The 14,403-nt window shown below is 54.2% G+C and overlaps 2 protein-coding genes across 3 annotated transcripts in view; one reads left to right on the top strand and one right to left on the bottom strand.

The window, feature by feature from the left end:
- The first annotated feature begins 3,677 nt into the window (after positions 1-3,677).
- Positions 3,678-6,714, top strand: HTR6 (5-hydroxytryptamine receptor 6). The gene is made up of 3 exons (XM_015648226.2): positions 3,678-4,400; positions 5,890-6,048; positions 6,302-6,714. The coding sequence occupies exons 1-3, from the start codon at positions 3,678-3,680 to the stop codon at positions 6,692-6,694; spliced, it is 1,275 nt and encodes a 424-aa protein (XP_015503712.1). The 3' UTR covers positions 6,695-6,714.
- The window catches only part of TMCO4 (transmembrane and coiled-coil domains 4), a 37,012-nt gene continuing 27,785 nt past the window's right edge, over positions 5,177-14,403 (bottom strand). For both annotated transcript variants that reach the window (XM_015648220.2, XM_015648225.2), the window contains one exon: positions 5,177-9,957. In XM_015648220.2, coding sequence (XP_015503706.2) covers positions 9,580-9,957 — 378 coding nt within the window. In that variant the 3' untranslated portion in view covers positions 5,177-9,579. The remainder of the gene's footprint in view (positions 9,958-14,403) is intronic.

A 14,403-nucleotide genomic window follows, 5' to 3' on the forward strand; every position in this document is an offset into this window, starting at 1 on the left:
CTGTGGGATCTCTGGGAACTCGCCCATCACGCCACCTTCTCCGGCGCTGTTGCCACTAGGTGACAGTCTTGGTCCGGCGTGTTCCTTGGTATCCACACGCTCACGGCCCCCGGGAACGCTCTGGAATGTGAACTCGGACAGGAGGGACATCCCTTGGTGGGGAGGAAGGGCTGGGACCAGCGGGCTCTTCCCGAGGATGGATCAGGCATTGGAGGTGCCCTTGCAAAGCTCTGTTCCCACTGATGGCAGGGCAGGATGTGCCCTCAGGAACCATCAGTGACGCTCCTTGGGCTGGCTCTGACCCCGGGGAGGGTCCATCACTCCAGGAGGGGTCAGAGGCTGTGCTGGGTCAGCTCTCAGTGTCCCCTCCGTGAGGCTCTGGGGACTCTGCACAGGTTGGAGAGCAGCTCTGTGCCTCGGGAGGTGGGACAGGGATTGCATGGAATTGCCACAGCAAAAACGGGCTGAGCAGGGAGGGCCTGGCAAGGCTGGAGGGGCTCTGTAGGTCACTGTGATGGGTTTGGGCTCTGAAGTGTCTGTCAAGGAAAGGAGCTTTACCTGAGAGCCAGGAAAAGGTGGAGAAACCCCTGGTGGTCACTGAGCACCATCAAGGGGCCCTTTTGCAGTGGAAACAGGCTGGATTTAGCAGGGGGCTGTTCCTGTAAACCCCAGGAGCTGCACTTCAAGGTGTTTGGAGTCTCCACCTCTGCTCCACACAAGCTGAGCTCCAGCAGGGGCAGGCAGTGGAGGTGTGCAGATGAAACCAGAACTCGATGTAGTTAGCCAGGCTCTGCCCAAATTCACACCCAAGGAAGGACATCCTGAGAGTGCCTTGCACTGTTGGACATCGCTGTGTCACACCCTGGGCTGCCTGGATGTCCTCACAGAAATCTCTCAGCTCCCAGTTTGACTTTCTCTGCCTCAACACTTTTTTGTTTTGCCATGTTGATGCTTGGGTGGCTGTTGACAACCTGGTTTTGCTTTCCCTGCTAGTGGTGCTGGAGAGCAGAGCTGGTGGAGTCCATGATCCCTGCAGATGTGTCCAGAAACACAGCACAGGGAGACAGCCAGGACAGCTGCTGGCACGGAGAAGCTTTTGCAGGGACAATGGTAGGATTTGGTCTTCATTTCAAGGCAGGTTTTTTAAAAACCCATTTTGCTTCAATCAGTTCAGATTCCCTTCCCCAGCAAACACATCCAAACCAAAACCTCCCATGTGTGGAGGATGAGCTGTGGATGTTGGGAAGAGGCTGCCCAGAGAAGCTGGAATCCCTGGAAGTGCCCAAGGCCAGGTTGGAACAGCCTGGGGTAAAGGAAGGTCCATGGCAGGAGCTGGGAATGGGATGAGCTTTAAGGTCTCTTCACACCCAAACCATTCCACGACTCCATGACTCTGATCCAATCTCCTTCCCAGAAGGAAAAGCTCTGGAGACAAACTGGGATGTTCCTAATGCTGGGATGAGAAGGAAGGCTGGCTTTGCACTGTGCCATCACTTCCTTGCTGTGGATCCAGCTGGGATAAATCTGTGCTGCTCTGTTCACTTTTCCTGCCTGGGGAGGCTGCCCAGGGTGGGCTTGGGGTGGGGTTTCCCTCTTCTGGGAAAAGGAGGAGGAGGGAACTGAGGTTTTCCTGGGGGGAAAAGCTTTTCTAAGGAAACCTCCTGCTGCAATCAGAGCCTGGCATGTGCAGCCCTGTGACAGCGGGGTGGCCAGGGAGGTTTGGCTGGGAGCATCCAAGGAGAGGATCCTGGGCAAGCAGAGGGAGGGCAGAGCCTGTCCTGGCACAAGTGGCTGTTTCCCAGTGGCAGCCTGACACGGAGATCCCAGCAGGATAACCCCGTGGGTTTGGGTCCCTGCCTCCCACCTCCCCATCCCTTACTCAGAAATTATTTCCAGGCCTGGAATGCCCATTCAGGAGCTGGGAAAAAAACACAACAAATTTGTTGGAAAGGTGATTGGAAAAGCAGGACTTGGTGAAGAGGCTGATTTCTGCCCGGGGTGGGTGCACATCTGGCTCTCACCCACACATCTGCAGCACAGCTTCCCAGGGAAGTGTCAAGGAAAGCTTTAGGGAGGAACGGGCAGCAGCTGCCTGTGCCTGGACCTGGGGGCACAGGGTGGGTGCCAGGGGCACAGCCTCAGCTCTCAGGGCTCTGCTGGAGCCACTGCCCTCAGCCCTGGTCTCCCCCAGCAGAAATCACGGCCATTTGTTGGGAAAATCCCACTTTTGGGCAGCTGGGTCATTAACAAACCCCAAGCAGTCCCTGCCCAGCAGCCTGAGGTGTTTGCCCCGAGTGTGGAGGTGTGGAATTCCCAGCAGCACAGACACTCAGCAGCGTTTGCTGAGCTGGCTCCTCTCACTTGTTGCCTCCCAGGGCAGGTTGCTGTGGCTCCATCCAGGATTGCAGGGAGGGAGGGAGGGAGCTGGGCTGCCCCGAGGCCACTCCAAATAACCCTGGAGCAGAGAGACCAGGCTCTGCCTCGTCTCTGCTCCTCCATCCCTGGCTGCAGGAATCACTGCTGGAATATCTTCCAGCGACTCCTCTGCCTGCTTCCCGAGGGCTGTTGTGTGCAGCTGTTGGTTGCTTTTTTGGTTTGACTTCGCAAAATTTTGCTTTTTATAGCCCGATGTGGAAGATGGAGCCTGGAACTCGGAGCTGCCGGCCGGGTTTGGCCCCGGACCTGCTGGCCCAGGTGCCAGGTGCCTCCAGGCAGGGATGGCAGGGATGGCAGGGATGGGAGGGATGGCAGAGGATGGCAGGGATGGCAGAGCACGGGGCTGTCTCTTTAAGGCAGAAACGGGAACTCTCTGGCTGCCACTTTGTGGAGTTTAGCCCCGATCCCTGTTTTCATTAGCGCTTCATTTCATCTCCTCCTCTCCCCCCCCAGCCCCACCTCCTGGATCGGCATTTCTGCATCCTTTGTGTGCATCCCCAGCAGCAGGTGAAAGTCGGGCTGGCACCTGCACACACCCACTCACACCTCCCTGCGGGCTGGACGCTCCTCTGCCGCTGGAGACATCCCTTCCACACTCCGGATCTTCCTCCTCCCGGCCGGGCTCGCCTGGGAGCATCCCGCTCCTCGCCTGAGGCTGCTCCGCCGCTCCTGCACGGAACGGCTCTGGCACTGGGACAGAGCTCTGCAGGAACCCGGCTCAGCTCGGGGGTGACAGCTGAGCCTCGGGGGACCGGAGCATCCTGGAGACCAGAGCATCCCCAGCGTCCAGGGGATCCTGGCATCTGGAATATGCTGGGATGCAGAGCTGAAGTATCCTGAGTGCAGAGCATCCAGAGCATCTCGGTGTTGTGTTATTCCCTGCTCCAGAGCATCCAGAGCATCCTGGCATCTTGAGAACGCTGCCATCCAGCTCGTCCCCAGGCTCCAGGAGCAGCATCCAGGGACATCCCAGAGCAGGGGGATTTACAGGCACGAGGAACTGCTGTGAGTAAAGGGGAGGGGAGCTCGGTCCTGCTGATCGGCTCCTGGGAATGTCACTCTGCCCCGAGTGCCACTGAAGAGACAGAGTGGGGGAAGAGAGGGAGAGGAGGAGAGGAGGAGGGAGGACGGGCACAGAGAGGAGAGAGATGATCCTCCTTCATCCCCAGGGATGATCACGTAGCACAGGCCACGCCGGAGAAGGTCCCCAGCCCCAGAGCCAGCCCTGCCCCCGGCTCCTCATGGAGGGGGACCTGGGGGCCCCCAATGCCAGCGTGCTGGGGGAGCACTCCCTGCTCGTGGGCAGCAGCTGGGTGGCCGCTTTCCTCTGCTTCATCATCCTGCTGACCACGGCGGGCAACTTCCTCCTCATCCTCCTCATCCTCACCCAGCGCTCCCTCCGCAACACCTCCAACTATTTCCTGGTGTCCCTCTTCATGTCGGACCTGATGGTGGGGCTGGTGGTGATGCCCCCGGCCATGCTCAACCAGCTCTACGGCCGCTGGGTGCTCAGGGGGGACTTCTGCTCCCTCTGGGCCTCCTTTGACGTCATGTGCTGCAGCGCCTCCATCCTCAACCTGTGTGTCATCAGCCTGGACCGCTACCTGCTCATCACGTCCCCGCTCAGGTACAAGCTGCGCATGACGTCCTGCAGGGCCCTGGCGCTCATCCTGGCCACCTGGAGCTTGGCAGCGCTGGCCTCCTTCCTGCCCATCAAGATGGGGTGGCACGAGCTGGAGTTTGAGGTGCGGCCCCTGAACGTCACGGGGCTGGGGGATGAGGATCAGTGCCGGCTGCTGGTCAGTCTGCCCTACGCCCTGGTGGCCTCCTGCCTCACCTTCTTCCTGCCGTCCGCCGCCATCTCCTTCACCTACTGCCGCATCCTGCTGGCCGCGCGCAAGCAGGCCGTGCAGGTGGCTTCCCTCACCTCCAACGTGGCCACCACCGATGAGGCCACCCCACAGGTAAGGTTCCCTCAGGGGCAGAGCCCACGGTTCGGGTCCCTCGGCTGTTTCTGCCTCCTGGATGGCCTCGGGGTTGGATGTGACAACCGCAGGGAGGGAGATTTTGGGCACCACGCACCTCCCTGAGATCCTCTGAGGTGCCCCACGCCTTGTCCCAGCAATGGAGAGCTCTGAGAGCTGCTCACAGGCACAGAAATACCGTCAGCAGAAGCAGAGAAATAAATAAGATTCAGGCAAAAATGCTCAGCAGTGCAAAATAAACGCAGTTTCACCCCCCTCCTCTTGGCTGGCGTCATCCCCGAGGGGTTTAATCTTATCTGACTTTCCACTCGTAAATCCTGGCCGTGGTGGGTGTGAGACATACGGGGGAGAAGGATTTTAACTAATAGCAAATGCCAGATTCCCGAGAGCACCTTATTTTGAACAGAAGCTTCTATTTTTGTTACCTGCTCTATAACAGGAGCTGCCAAACCCCTCCTCGTGCGCTCGCCGGTGGAACCGGAGTGTGTGGGTTTTATAACAAAAACGTGGCTGCACTTGTTTGTATTTCTCCAGGAGAAGGTAATTGCCACTAAATCTAACAGCTTTAATTCCCTGTAATAGGCTTTATTGACCTCATATCCTACAGGGAAAAGGCAAACTTAATTGCCTTTAAATGCCTTGATTTAGTTTGTTCTTTCTGAGAGCAGAGCCAGGACTCCGGCCAGCTCCCCCACACGTGATGAGCTGCGGCAGACGGTCAAGAGGAAAAGGAGGATTAAAGAATAAACAGAAAATATCATAAAGTGTTTATTTTCTCACAGGATGCCAGGTTTTTGGATTCCACAGAGTCAGGGGATGCTCAGGGCTTTGCTGTGCCATGGAAGAGCAGCATCCATCCCCCCTGTCATTCAGCTGAGGCCCAAAAGGTTCCCTGAAGCCCCAAATTGGCTGAGGAACAAGGAGTCAGCCAGGGAACCCTCAAATTTCATTTTTTAACCTTTTTCACCTTCATCTCATTTTAGAGGTTTTTGTTCTCATTTGTTTTCGGGCCAGAAGCTGAGTTGAAACAGGGCATCATTTAATTACAGGGGAGGGCTGAAATAATCACTTAATTTTAGATTGCAGGAGGGGATGGAGGGCTGGGTTGTGCTGTTTGGAGGCTGAAATACTTCATGTCCTGCTTTTAAAACCATGATTAGTTTTTTTGCTGTAATCAGCAGCTGGAGCTGCCTGTTTAAGGCATGGACTGAGCTGGGTTTTTCTCTAAAGAGCAGCCTAATGACAAACACCCTCTTTTACAGGAAATAAAATCAGTGTTGAGGCTTTCTATTGCTTCCCCTTCCTAATTTGTGTTTTGGGGCTTGCGGTGTGTGTCCAGCTGCCGCCCCTCGGAGAATGGAATCACTGGCAGGGTTTTTTGCAGGATCTGGAGCCCCAAATGTCACTTTTCTTGGGCAGAGGTTGGTGGTGGGGGGAGTTGCCCACCTCTCCCTGTCTCCGGCCGCAGGTCCCACGCGCCCCGAGCCAGCCCCTGACCGGCAGCGAGAGCAGGAGGTTCAGCAACAAGCACAGCAAGAAGGCTCTGAAGGCCAGCCTGACCCTGGGCATCCTCCTGGGCATGTTCTTCGTGGCCTGGCTGCCCTTCTTCGTCACCAACGTGGCACAGGTAAGAGCCTGGGCGGGAATTATGTCGGGTTTCCAGAAGTTTTTGCTTTGGAATGCAGCTGGGTTCAATTGGAGGCACCAGAAGGTCTCGCTGGACCTCTGAGACCAAGGATGCAATTCCCCAGGGAACAACAGCAAGGAAAAAACCCTTCAAATGGGATTTTAATGTTTCCTTTGAAAGGGGGATGTTGTTGTGCTGGGGAAACCCCTCTGTGCTGGGGCTGAGGCTGCTAATCCCTGCTGTGCCCATCCAGGCAGTTTGTGGCTGTGTCCCGGCTGGATTCTTCGATGTGCTCACCTGGCTGGGTTACTGCAACAGCACCATGAACCCCATCATCTACCCACTCTTCATGAGGGACTTCAAGAGAGCCATGGGCAAATTCCTGCCCTGCTGCCGGCGCTCGGCGGAGCCCCGGCCCAGCGCCATCTCCCTGTCCATGAGGAACTCCAACAGCGGCCCCCGCGCTGCCACGTCCCTCAAGAACGTGCTCACCCTGCAGGCTGACACCGACTCTGTGGACTCTGGGGCAGTGGGGAGCGAGCCCAGGCTGCTCCCGGCCGGGCCGGGCCATGGAGCTCGCTCCATCGGCCTTTGGGATGCGGAGCCGGCGGACGCGGAGCTGCAGCTCGGCACCCCCGTGGCCTGAGCGCGGCACACACAGCTCGGTGTGCTGGGAAGGATCCCCCAGCAGCCCAACACAAACCCTCTGGAGCTGATTTGGGAGCCATCTCCCAGATTCCCTGTTCCAGCAGGCGGTGCAGCTCGGGGAGAGGACGGTGGCCCCGGGCACTGTCACAAGGAGGATCAAACCATGCCAAGCCAGGTGTTGCTGCTGAATTAACCTGCCTTGTCTCTCTCTTTTTCATCCCTCCTGTGCTCACCACCACCATTCCTGAACCCTTCCTGTGGCCTTTCCACCTCTGGCGAGCCTGAACCTCAGATTCCAGACTCTGTGGTGCCCTAACCTCAAACCAAGGCTTGGTTTTGCACGCACAGAGCTCAGCAGATCTTCTCTGAGTGCACCGAGGGAAGCGGTGGAAAAACATCCTCATGGACAAGAGGTCTGGGGCTGCTCCAGCAGGAACACTGAGCTTTGGGGCTACACCACGTCCTCCTGGAGCTGGATCTCACCCCTGGAGTCGTGGCTGTCTCGGGTTCCTGTCGCACAGCGCCGTGTCTCGTCACGCAGAGCTGCGCTGCGGGGGCTCAGTCTGGTGCACAGTGTCCAACACTGATTTTTGGGTGTTCACTGGGGGTGTGGGGTGACACTCACAGTGACTCTGTGGGTGTCTGGCAGTTGTAACGGGATCAGCTCCTCCCACAGGCTCCATCCCACTCCTGGCACAGGACCACCTCACTTTCCTCTGACAATTCCTCACGGCCTCGATGATGCAATTAGAAAATACACTTTTTTTCCTCCCTTCAAATAAGAATCTGAAGGAATATTTTAAATGACAATGCCAGCCCCCTCCCCAGAGCCATAAGCAGAGGGAACGCTGAGTAAATGTGACAAGTGAGCATTTAAAAAAATCAATAAAACAAATTATTTTAGTAAATTCTTCCTCAAGTGCCTTTGGGCTGGCAGTTGGCTGCTGTGCCCTCCCTGAACCCTTCACTCCAAGCCTTCTGCCTAATTCCAAGACTGTTCTCCTGGAGCTCCCTGACATCCAAACAGACACAGAGCATCCCCTGGATACGGGATGCTGGAAGAAGCAGCCACACACCTTCAACTGAAACACTTCCAGTTTCCTTTCCACGCTGCCCATGGATGTTCCAGAACTGGAATTTGTATGACCAACCCAGCATTTCTCTGCCACAAATCCCTTGGGAGCCAGGGATGAGTGACTGAGGACTCAAACCTCCAACTGCTCCATGCACTTGGAGCCTGGGGCTGGTGTTGAGCACCCAGATCAGGATGTGCATCTTCCCACAGTGGTTTTATATAAATACAAGCTTGGACTACAACCTGGGTTGAAAAGGAGTAGAAAAAGGCACTGTGGAGTTTGTTAGGTACCAAATCAACCTCTGGAGATGGACAGAGAGAGAGGGAGAGTCGCCTCTTCAAGCCAAACGTTCAAAAGCAATAATTCCTTACTGTCTCAGGCAGTTCTGTGTAATTGTGGACAAACCCTGAGATGAGCAGAGAATCTCATCCCACCTCTGCAGCCAGTGGCACCAACAGCAGCAGGAAAAACAGCCCCATCCCTGTGGGATCCCACAGCCAGTCCCTCTGGTCTCTGCAGCGAGGCACCAGCTCAGAGCTGGGCAGGTCTGAGCCCCCTGGGATGATGGATTTGGGGAGAGGACACTGTAACCAAACCATGGTGCTCTGCTGAGTCACAGCATCACCCCCAACCCCTGCCTGACTCCATGGGGAGTGATCTGCAGGTAAGGTTTGCTGGGAATGGAAGGAGAGGGGGGATTAACGTGGCTGCTGGGTCAGTGGGGAGGAGGAGGAGGAGAACCCTGTGTGAACCCAAACTGGAAGGTGCAATCCCAGTATTTCCCCTCTCATGAGTCAACAGGATCCCCCAGATGGGGGTGGGAGAGTTTGAACCCTCCCTTGTGGCAAAGCATAAAACCCCAAAAGTGCCCCAGAGGAGGGTTACCCACCTGCCACACTCCTGCCAGATGCACTTGCCTGGGCTCAGCAGCAAAACAGGCCAGAAAAGGGGCTTTTATGGAAGATATTGATCATTCCCACAAGGTTCTGGAGCTGTACTGGCAGGGGATGTAGAGCTGGATCCTTCCCTCTACTCTGAGACTGGGGATGAAGACAGTGGAGCAAATGAACTTTTCTGGAAGGAGGTAGAAATCAAACAGATCCATGTTCATCCTGTGCCAAGCACTGGTTTAGTTCTAAGCCAATTAAAATGATGTCTGGATGGGGCTTTTAAGGCTGGAGAAGTCTTGGGACACAAAAGCCAAGTCTCAGTGGGTTGTTGGCTTGGAGAGCCTGAGAGGAATTTTCATAAACCATCCAAAACCTCCTCGGTTTTCCTGCTGCTTTCACCCAGGATCCCAAACATGTTTCTAACAGGAAAAGGGCCTCCAACACCACAGCCTGGAGACAGAGAAATAATCTTGGAGATGAGAAAGCGCCTGAGCCCTGGCAGCAAACCTGCAGCAGGCAGGGGAAGGAAGCCTGGCAGCCTTTCCCCTCCTGGTCAGCAGAGCCGGAGAGCAGATGTGGATCCATCCAGAGTGGGGCAGGCAGAGCTTGGAACACACCTGAGATCCTCAAACCAAACTCATCTCCAGTGGAAAAATGTTTTCTAGCAACCAACCCCTCTGTGAAATGCCTAAAATCACCTCAGAGCCACCTGCAGAACACGGTGCCGAGGGGTGCAGCTGCTTCCTGCAGGGATTTGGATGGGATCTGTCGAGGATTCCTGAGGAGCAGCGCAGACTCCGGCAGGAATCAGCCCTCTCTCGCCCCGGGGAGGTGCCGTGGGTGGCTTTGATCCAGTGCCACACTCTCCTCTGGAGGGGCTGGAAATGCAGCTCCACCAGCTCCATCCTCTGGGAATCTCAGTGCCACGGATGTGCTGACAGTGGTTTTTGTGCTGCTCTGCTCTGGTTTGCTCCTTTCCCCGCTGCCTGCTCCTCGCTGTCCGTGCTGTGTGAGCCGTCTGGGCAGGGAGGTGAGGCTTCTCCCAGGGCAGAGCTGGAGCAATTCTGTCTGTGAGTGCAGCTGGCTGGGAGAGCCTCACTCCCAGCCTCATCCTCCTCTTTCCTGGTGTTTTCCTCTCCCTGAGCCTTGCTGCCAGCTGCCCGCTGGGATTTCTTGGCTTGAGGGGAAAAACGACTGCCACTGCCCTTCTCCATGGGCTGGAATTCCTTGGTTTTAATGCCCACAGCTTTTAGGATGGTGTCCATCTGCTTCATGTAGTCCAGGTGGCCGTTTACCTGCAGGGAAGAAGAATCCTGTGAGTGGAGAACCCACAGGGATCCAGCTCAGCCAAGTCCTTCATCCCAACAGCCACCACTGCCTTGGGTTTGGCTCTGTCAGATGGAAAAAATGAGGTTGGAGAAAAAAAAGCACAGAATCATGGAATTGTTAAGGTTGGAAAAGATGTTTATGATCATCAAGTCCATCATGCTGAGGCCACCACTAACCCATGTCCCCAAGTGCCACATTCACCTGTTTTGTGAACACTTCCAGGAGTGATGATTCCACCAGTGGGGTAAGTGCAGGTGTCCATCGAGCAGCCTGAAGTGGCTGCAGTGTTTGGGGCATGCTCTGGTGCTGGATGACTTTTCCTCTCAGATGTTTAAAAGCCTGGGCCTGGATGAGTTCCACCCCAAAAATCCTGGGTGCCAAAAGGCTAAAGGAGGAGCTCTGCCATGGGGAGAGACACCCAGGCAGGAGAGCTCTCTTAGTTCAGTTGCCTGCTCTTGCTAAAGGTGTCCTCCAGGTGCCTCAGCTCCCTTGTAAAAGCCAAGATCATCTTATTTAAATTAGGACAGAGTCATTAAGCCTCACACAGCTCCCAAGCTGAGATTCTTGGCTGGAAGCTGCACTGATCCATCCCTCCCTGTATAAAACCGGGAGCACAGGAGTTATGGCTTCATAAACCAAATAAAGTCAACAGTACACATAAAAACCCAGACAGTTTTATTGTAAGATGAATTCCACAAGAAGATAACCCCTTCTGAGATGGATATTGTAAAGTTCCCTTCCAATCAGGGCACAGGAGGAGAGGAAATCTCCTCTGCAGGTGATTGTTCCTGATGCTGAAGGCCACGTGGCTGGGGAGGCTGAAATTCCTTCCCCATTCCAGGTGTCCCGAGCGTTTGATGCACCAACAGCATCCCCAGATCCTCCAGCATCTCTGGTAAATCCAATTTGTAGCTGTTTAAATCTTCCTGAGCCAGCCAGAGAGCTGTCCTGACCTTTTATTTTCCCAAACCTTGCTGGTAATTAGGGAATTTGCAGGGCAGGGAATACCCATAACCTCAGTGCCAGGATTCCTGCTCCTCAGACACTCCCCCAGGGAGGGAGGTGATGGGAAGAGCTCTGTAAAGATCCCAGCCCTGCACCCTCTGCTCATCTCCTGCTTGCTCCTGCCTGGTGCCAGAGCAATCCTTCAGCTGCCCCTGGATCCCTGGAAGTGTCCAAGGCCAGGCTGGACAGGGTTTGGAGCGATCTGGGGCAGTGGAAGGTGTCCCTGCCATGGCAGGGGGTGGCAGGATGGGCTTTAAGGTCCCTCCCAACCCAAACCATTCTGTGGGATTCATGCCAGCACCAGGGATCCCAGCACACCTCTCCCAAAGCTAAAGAAAACCTTTTCTCCACAAATCCAACCCCCCAAGCTGTTTGTGTGAAGCAGCTTTGGAGGGGCACATTTGGCTGCACTGAGGGCTTGGAGCAAACAGAAGGATTTAATCAGCACGTCAGGAATACAAATATGTGACTTCAATCTGTCCAGATGGCTCAACGGGCTCTGGGTGTTTTGAGCAGATTAGTTAATTAAAATAACCATGGAAGGACTGGGAGCTGTGGACATTGTCCTCTGGAAAAGGAGGACTGCTCAGTCAGAGGGGCTGGAGGAAGGAACGAGCACAGCCTTGGGCAAGGTGGGTAGAGAGAGGAAGGAACTGGAGTTACTGGGAGCAGGGGCTGAAGGCTCTTGGTTTGCTGCATTCAGAACCTCTCCAGTCACACCATCTGCCTGCCCTGCCTTGGGAATTCTCAGCCTGTTGTTACTGAGTCATTAGTCAGAGAGAACAAATTTCCTTTGCCACCCTAAGGACTGATTTTCATTACTCCTCAGTATCCAGCAGCTTCCACTAAAACAACAGGGAATTCCTCTTCCCTGAGCACCACAATCCCTGGGAGAGGCTGGGTGTGAGCCATTCTGAGCAGCTCATGCAGCTGAAAGAGAAGCTGAGACCTTGTGAGAGTCTGTGCCTCCTGCAGCTCTGCTCACTCTTCCAAGGAAACTCACTCCTTCCTCTAGAGGAGAGGATTCCATAAAACTGGACCAGAGCAGCCCCTGAGAAATATAAAAGGAGGGAGGGAGGACTCTGCTGCACTGAGCCACCAGCAAAAGAACAGCAAACAAACTGCCTTGCCACTTTAAAGCCATCCTGGTGGGAAAACCCAGCAATTCCAGCTCTCTAAAGCCTGTTTTCATCTTCAGCCTGAAAGCCTGAATTCCTCTGCTGGGCAGATGGTGCTGGAGATGGGAAGGGAACATCCACAACGTTGTCAATAAAAACTTTAAAGGGAAATAAAGCACTATTTTAATATTTGTTGGAACAAAGTGCAAGGGGGAATTTAGGACAAAAGGAAGAGTGTGCTCACCACCAGAGTAAATACATTTCTGCTTGTTGTAAGGAAAGCAGTGGGGTGGGTTTATTGGGATTGTTTAGGTGACTTCTCCCAGCCATATTTGACTTTATGATTGCTTTGACTCACTGGGAGCCACGAGCCAGCTGCCTCTGGCTCCAGTGCCATGCCAGGTGATCTCCAGAGGACAAAACTGGTGGCTTTGCCCAGGGGGATCCATCAGCCCATCAGCTCAGCAGGTTTGGAAAGGTTTCCAAGTCCAAACCCACCCCAAAGTATCAAAAATGTCACTGAGCACAATCAGTTGTGATGACTGAACTGCCAGGGAAGTGTTTCTGTTGGACACAGAAGATTAAGAATCCTGGCTTCTCTCTGGTTTGACCCTCAGGAGCATGTCCTGGAGCAGGGAGGGCAGGGAAAGGGCTGGGAGAAAGGAGACATTCCCCAAAATCCTGGCTCTGCCATGGGCTCAGGCACAGCACTGATGTCACAGGGACAAGCTCAACACAGCAAGATAACACTTCACTGCTCACTCCAGAGCCAAGAACCTTCAGATCCCATCCAGTGTCCTTCAACAACAGCTCCTCCACCCATCCTGAGCCAACACAGGAATGCACGTGGCTCCAAATGCTCTGCTCAGCTTCCCTCCTGCTCCCCCTCACCAAACCCCCCATGGATTCCCAGGGAATCACTGTGGAGGCAAGCAGTGTGGTGGGGAATGCTCAGTCACTCATACACCTGAGAATTTCACTGCTTTGAGGTGTTTTAAGCCCATCAAGTCCAAAGATCAACTTTATTCTGCAGCAAAAGATCCCCTCGAGTTCAAACATCTCTGCAGAGCTTGGTTATTTCAGCAGGACCAGCAAGAACCTTGGAGGGGATCCTTCAGGATTCCCTTTTGGCTAATACTGTCTGTTTTCATAGCAAATAGTATTTTATGGGGGGTGAAGGAGTTTGTGGAGGGAGCTGCAGGTTCTGGAGCTCGGTGGATAACCACAGCTCACCTCCCAGGAGCCCTCACCTGCCCCAGGTGTCACACACAGAGTGAAACCAAACAGCAGAGCCAGCTCTGGGTGTTGCTGTTTCCACTCTCCCTTTCCCAGAGTTACAGTGAATGTGTTGTCCAGGACAAGCACTGCTCTCCAGCCCTGCCCCAAGCTCCACTGCTGGGTCTGGGAGCTGTCAGTGCAGAAGGGAAGAAGCTGCTGCTTTCCAAAAACTCCTCACTTGTGGATGCTGCCTCCACACAGCCCAAGAGGTGGCACAGCTGATGGATTGCAGGGCTCCCAAACTCTGCCAGGCTATCCCTCAAAATCCAGTCAGCTCTGCCAAGCTGGCAGGCTCCTCCACTCACAGATATCCCCACATGTCAGTGAAAGCCTTAATTCTGAGTCTGGCTACATCCTGCATGACAGAGAGCATCCACAGAATCCCAGAACGGTTTGGGCTGGGAGTTTCAAGATCCAATTCCATCCCTGCCATGGCAGGGACACTTTCCACATTCCCAGGTTGCTCCAAGCTGTGTCCAAACTGGCCTTGGGCACTTCCAGGGATCCAGAGGCAGCCACAGCTTCCCTGGACAACCTGTGCCAGCCCTCCCCACCCTCACAGCCAGGAATTCCATCCCAATATCCCATCTAACCCTGATCTCCAGCAGTGGAAGCCATTCCCTGTGTCCTGTCCCTTTTCTCAAAGTGACACAGTGAATGCATCCACTAATTCACAACTTGCAATTTAAATGGATTTATTAAAAAATTGATCCTGTCCATCAATTGAATGGATTCATCAATTTGAATTTTGCACCTGCAGCAGTGGTGAATCCTGGGCATCAGAAAGTCCTTGAGAAACCAATAAAAATATATTTGAGGAAAAATTGATAGAGTTGAATTTATTTTGGAAATCCTGAAATGCCATTTGAATTATTCCTCTTTAATGTTTCTATTTCTGCTCTGACAAATTGAGGGAATAGATTTATTCTGCTGAGGCTCAAAGGCTTTGCTTTCACATCATCCCTTTGCACAATCACAATCCTCATGGACAGAATAAAGCACTCAATTCTT

The sequence above is a fragment of the Parus major genome, chromosome 21, assembly GCF_001522545.3.
Source record: "Parus major isolate Abel chromosome 21, Parus_major1.1, whole genome shotgun sequence".
In the NCBI taxonomy this organism is placed as follows: Eukaryota; Metazoa; Chordata; class Aves; order Passeriformes; family Paridae; genus Parus; species Parus major.

Coding starts and splice junctions, on each gene's coding strand:
- HTR6 (XM_015648226.2), top strand. CDS start 3,678: ATGGAGGGGGACCTGGGGGCCCCCAATGCCAGCGTGCTGGGGGAGCAC. Junction 4,401..5,889: donor CCGATGAGGCCACCCCACAG/GTAAGGTTCCCT, acceptor CTCCGGCCGCAG/GTCCCACGCGCCCCGAGCCA. Junction 6,049..6,301: donor TCGTCACCAACGTGGCACAG/GTAAGAGCCTGG, acceptor GTGCCCATCCAG/GCAGTTTGTGGCTGTGTCCC.